Below are 6,000 nucleotides of genomic sequence, written 5' to 3'. Positions count from 1 at the left end.
CTACGTGTGACGTCAACACAAACGAACCTATCATTGACTTTGATAGTTATTATTCCGTTAGTACAACTTTGTATTCCGACGAGTGAAGATCGAGATCCTGACAGGATGTCTTTTCTACAAATCTCAACGATGATTTAAGGTAAATATATTTGTCCATCACATATTTGTTGAATAATTATTTACAGTTTCTTATTATAACAGCGATACAGATTATTTTGTTTCGATTTTTTTGTTTCAGAATTTTATTGCAATCGCGCGCGTAGCAATGAAGTAATCGAGTGTTTTTATCGCTAAAATAAAAATATCGCGAAGTAGAATCAGTGTTTGTTCGTTCGCGTTTCGCGATTTAAACAATAAGTGTTTTTGTATGGACTGTGTGCAATGCAGTCATTAGAGTCAGTGTTTGTTCGCAAAGTATTTTTAATAGTTGCGCAGACTGTATTTATAAAAGACAATAGATTTTCGCGAAATAAATTCAGTGACCGTTCGTTAATAAATAATTATCGCGAATTAGAATCAGTGCATCACTGAAGAGGATTTCAACCAACTTCGATGTCGACCTACCTCATTTTCAACCAACTACGAATCATCCACCCTCAATTTCGACCTAAATCGCGGTCCAGTGTTTTGGAGCCATCGCAGAACTTCTTAAGTAGTAAGTTAATTTTTAAGTTCCTCCGATAACTCAATCATGTCGAGGACAAAAGATTTAAATCGGTACGAGTGATTGATTGTAATTAATAAGTAGAAAATTGAATAAGCACGAGTAAATTTTTTTGGAGATTTATTCGTGAATAATTTCTTATTTTTTGATTTATTTATTAGATCAAGATAGAGTCTTTTTTTTCAAACGCGTTAATTATAATTATTTGAAATTTTGAATATTTTAATGCATTTTTAAATAATTTTCTCTCGCGAAAATAGTAAAGAATCGCGATATTTACGAATTGTAAAAAAAAAAAAAAAAAAAAAAAAAAAACGAAAATATTCGCAATGGATAGTTTGTGAATTACGAGCGAAATTATGTTATTTCTTTTCTAATAATTAGAATACTCGCTTGTAAGAAGGAGCGTCTAATGATTTTTTGTTATATTTTTAAATAAAGATACAATAGGTTAATCAATGTTTACCTCAGAATTTTCAGCAATTAATATACTAATTCTCGTTTCTTTCCCTATGCTTTCTCGATTTTTCGTTTCAAGATTGTTTTAGAGTTGTGTTAGATTTATTAATTTTCTTGCACGTTTTCGAATAAGGGACGGTTTTAGTCTTTTCGAATGTTCATTATCGAATGTTTTGTAATAGCGGTTAGGGCACGAAGCAAAGAAGAGGCTATATGCCGAAGAGGCCCCTACAAATCGTGGCTCAAGAGGCAATTAGGCTATTCAGTTATTTTCGAAAGTTCAAAAGAAACTTTCCAGAATGGCTTTTAGTCATATTTTAATTTTAATTGTGTTGTCACTCAAAATGCTCTTATATAGTAATAACGTAGATTTAAGAAACTGAGGCGACATAACATTCCGTCTCCGATTCCACATTGTCACGCGTACGCGAATAGAATTAATACATATTTTATGCTTTTTTTTATTACTGAAGTCGAATAATAAATTTTTTGCATTCTTTTTTTTTTTAAAGTTCGATTAAAATCATAATTTTACTTTAATAAAATCAAGTTTTACATTAAAGTAAAAAATTGTTCATTTTTTTTTTTTTCTTTTCTAAAGTTCAATTAAGCTCATAATTTTATTTTTATAAAATCAATTTATATATTAAAGTAATAGTTATGAGATGTATAAGATATGATAATTGTGGGGATCATTGAAAGTGCACTGAATAAAAGTGCATATGAAATTGAACAAGCATTTTGAAAAATATGTGCCAAGTTCTTTTTTCCATGAGTTATAGGAAAAGAATATTTGTTTAGATCAGGATCAAAAATATTTTATCTTTATTTTCTTTTATAAATTTAAGTTGTATTAAATTCAGAATGTTATTTTTTATAAATTATATATAGTTTTTCTTTCCTTTTATTTTTTTTCTCTATAAAATCAAGTTATCAAAATATATTACATTAAATTAGAACTTTTTAAAATCATATTGAAGTAATATATGCTAGGAATGAAAAGTGATAGAGAGCTTTAATATAATTTATTACTTAAAAATTATAAAGAAAAAACAGATCAATGTTGAAAATACTGTGGATGATATATCTCTGTTTGCAGCATTCTTATAATATGTATTTTCTATTCTGACAATATATCTCACATGATCAGGCGTTTTACATTCTAATTCTGAAATAAAAAATATATATAATTTTCTTAACCTTATAATTTCTTAAATATACAATGTTTACGTCTAATGCTTGTATATTAATTGTTTAAGGCTTTCTATGAAATAGAAATTGAATTATTCATTGATTACATACCTACACATTTACGTAAAGAAGTTACATTCTGTACACGATAATATATGTGAGGACAAATTTTCTTATCAGGACAGAAAGTATAATCTGTTAGTACAATATCTTTATGTCCATTTGCATCTTTACAATATTCATTATATTTCTTTTCTGTATCATTAAACTGAATCCAAGAGCATACCTTAATTTCACCATACCCAACATTATGAAACTAAAATATAATCAAATTAATTTATTAAAGAATTATATAGATACTTAAAAATAAATAAATAAATAAATAAATAAATATACAAACTGTAACAGTTGTTTTTTTTGTATTTTTTCTCCAGTGTGCATGTAATTTGTATAAAGTAGATTGTGATGGAGCTACATAATTTTCCATTTGATTTTTATAATTTTCAGTATTTGTAATTATATTTGGTAAAGGTCTTAATAGCCAAGATACTAAAAATACATTAATATGAATATTTATTACATTATAAATATTAATATGACTATAATTATATATACCTGTATTAAAATGTCTAATAATATCATCAATTTGCAAAGTCTTTATTAAATGATCTTCTTTTGATATTATAAAAGGTTGAAATAAATATGCATTATACTCTGATGTATAATATAAGAAATGTATGTCTGTGTATATAAAATAAAACATTAATATTAGTACATTAATGCAACAAATTAGAACAACATCAAAGGCAATTTACCTGGGTAATATAATTTGATTTGTTGTAATAACATTAGAGCTGATTTTAGTTCTGTATCAGTCATATATGCTAATGGAACTAGTAAGATTATAACTTGTCCTAAATTACCAATTATATGCTTTTTTTGATTTCCTTGCAATGTAGTATTTAAATAAGTAAATATTGTTTGAAGTGTTTTGGCATAATTTAATTGATTGGGCCCTGAAAATAATTCTTTAAATAATATTAAAAAATATAGATTTCAATTAGCATATTTTACAAATAAATGATAAAAACTTGCATGATACTTTTGTAAAATTATATATAGTTTCATATGCAAATGATGGACTATTAGTGACATTAAGTAACCAATTTCCTGTTGAACCATGTAATATACCCATTTTAGAACCATATATTGACACATCTAAATCTTCTAATAGAACTCTATAAAAATATCAAAAGACAAAAAATTGTAATATTTAAACAATCTTTTTTTTTTTGTTTTTTTAATTATGAATATATTTATATATACTTACGAAATAAAATCCTTTGTATAATCTGGGGTCCATGCACCATCAAAAACAATTATTATCTCTGCTTGTAATTGAATATTTTTATTATAACAATGTGATTCTGTAAGTAAATGTTTTTCTGTATAATTTGTAAATGTATCAACAGCATAGTTAACCAGTCGTTTTAATGCCTCATCGGATATGTGTGCTATGCTATTACGATATGCTAATAAATATGATACTGCATGTGTCTATAATATAAAATGTTCATAATTTTTTTCTCATTATATGATACCCACTAATGATTAATAATTTAATTTTAAACATACTTGTTCTCTTAAAATAGTTTTTGATGTAACTTGTGTAAAAGCTATTTTTCGATTACAAGCTTTGATATTTGAATCAAAATTAATGCCTTGATCAGAATAATACATGTCAAAAATCTGGCTAAGACGAAGACTATTAAAATTATTAGTCCATGTTTGTAAATTATGTGCAAGTATTAAACCTAAAATATACATAATTTATATAACAATTAGAAAATTATGATCTAACAATAGTTTATTTTATTACCATCAATGTCACCAACTATTTCAGCTCGTGTTGCATCATAGCTATCAGGATTTTTTGTAAGATAATAAATATTAGGATATATAGTACTATTCCAAAATCCAGTTACTCCTAATGTCATTTTTGCTTCTACTAAAGGTCCTTGATAAATTACCATTTCACCTAAATCACCTTAAATACGAATTTTAATTTATGCTTTAAACCTTTTTATGTTTCATATGATAATTTATTATTATTATTATTATAGTATTTAAATATCTCTTACCAGCAATTGTAGTAAGCCATATATTATCAATTGATATTCCTGAATTATTTATAGATTGCTGCCACATTGATCTTTCAATAATCATTTGATCTTTTGGTATAATAAGATCAATCTCATCTTCATTGTAATTTAAATTTTGTACATCTTTAATGATTATAATTAAAATTAAAATAATAATAAAAAATTAATAATAAAAGAAATTTATATGCAAGTTTTTTTTTTAAATATCTTTATCTTACAAAAAATAATATTTTAATGATATACTTGTAAAAGTTATAGCTGATGATGCAAGTAATTGATTCAAAATAACATTTTGATGCTGTAAACTTGCAGCAATTGCTCCTATAACAGCTCCAGGAGCAATTGTGCCATATGGAGTAAGAATTACTCCATATTCCCTTGGGCAATCTATTGCATTAATCGATATTGTTCTTCCTACGAAAATTATTTTTTAAGATGACAATTTTAGATTTAATTGAATTAATAAGATATTACCAGTTAATTTTTCTCGATTCCCAATTTCTTGGCACATACTGTTTGTATTTGTAGATTTATATTCATTTATAGTGTTTGAGATGGCAAAATGAAGAGTGCATCGTTCTAATTGTGAGAGTATTGTAGAAGGAAAAGCATCTGCATCGCCTGGAACTAATTCTTCTATTATTCTATTTTTTGTTCGTTGTGCTCCACTTCCAATAAATGGCAATATTCCTTCAATTTCATCCAAGCCTTCGACGTATTGAACCCCATCAAATTTAAACCTAGTATATAACTAGTAACATTGTTTATTTGATATTTTATAAAATTATTTGTAATTAAAATTCGAGATATTCTACATGTTTCTTGTACCTGTGTAACAGTGCTGAAGAGAATGTTCTCATATCCATAGTAGTAAATGTTTCTATTTCAGCTTTTCGTAAAATATCAATGAATGTACGTATATTTAAGGGCAATAAAATCTCATTTTTAGTATGATTTATATAGCATTCTTTAAGTGCCTCTGGTATACTTAGTTGAGAATATACTACACAATATCCTACAAAATGGAAAATAATCCTATGGATATACCTTTTCAATATATAGATTCAATTTTTTATAACAATTTTCTATAAAAAAATGTAAATATATAGTACATACCAAAGCATAAAAGAAACAAAATTTTGTATACTAACATTTTGGAACAATTCACTGTGTCACTGAAAAAGTATCACACATGTCGTAATACTGTATGTACTCCACAATGAATCACTATGTATTAGAAAGATAGAGTAAGATAATGCCTTATTTTCAATCTTGATAAGATAAATATATAAATATATCTCTGTAAAAAATCACATTATTTATATTTCTTTATTATTTATAAAATCAATGAAATATACAATAAAATGTTAATTCATAAAAATGAATTATTTATAGGAATGTATAATATTGTTTATATATAAATAATACTTGCAAGCTAGAAAATAAAAAAGTTATGTTATAAATATCTCATGCAACATATATTACAGTCAAAACATTAATTTTTCAATATAATAAATTTTTAAG

General features: G+C 25.4%; 1 protein-coding gene across 2 annotated transcripts; it reads right to left on the bottom strand.

Annotated features, from left to right (window-relative positions):
- Positions 1–2,133: 2,133 nt before the first annotated feature.
- LOC122631029 lies at positions 2,134–5,712 on the bottom strand. 2 transcript variants are annotated; one of them, XM_043816208.1, is made up of 14 exons: positions 5,593–5,706; positions 5,305–5,491; positions 4,951–5,216; positions 4,720–4,890; positions 4,456–4,599; positions 4,194–4,361; positions 3,950–4,128; positions 3,645–3,871; positions 3,410–3,552; positions 3,130–3,330; positions 2,930–3,055; positions 2,715–2,863; positions 2,426–2,630; positions 2,134–2,291 (listed from the first exon to the last, which is right to left on the bottom strand). In XM_043816208.1, exons 1-14 carry the CDS (start codon positions 5,627–5,629, stop codon positions 2,152–2,154), a joined length of 2,343 nt encoding a protein of 780 aa, XP_043672143.1. In that variant the 5' UTR covers positions 5,630–5,706; the 3' UTR covers positions 2,134–2,151. The 2 variants fall into 2 exon arrangements, with proteins under 2 accessions (XP_043672143.1, XP_043672144.1); XM_043816209.1 differs by lacking the exon at positions 3,950–4,128 and having other exon boundaries at positions 3,645–3,741; positions 5,593–5,712.
- Positions 5,713–6,000: the final 288 nt, after the last annotated feature.

This window comes from Vespula pensylvanica, chromosome 8, assembly GCF_014466175.1.
Source record: "Vespula pensylvanica isolate Volc-1 chromosome 8, ASM1446617v1, whole genome shotgun sequence".
NCBI classification, from domain to species: Eukaryota; Metazoa; Arthropoda; class Insecta; order Hymenoptera; family Vespidae; genus Vespula; species Vespula pensylvanica.
Note: the sequence above shows the minus strand (reverse complement) of the source record. Positions and strands in the feature narration are given on the sequence as shown.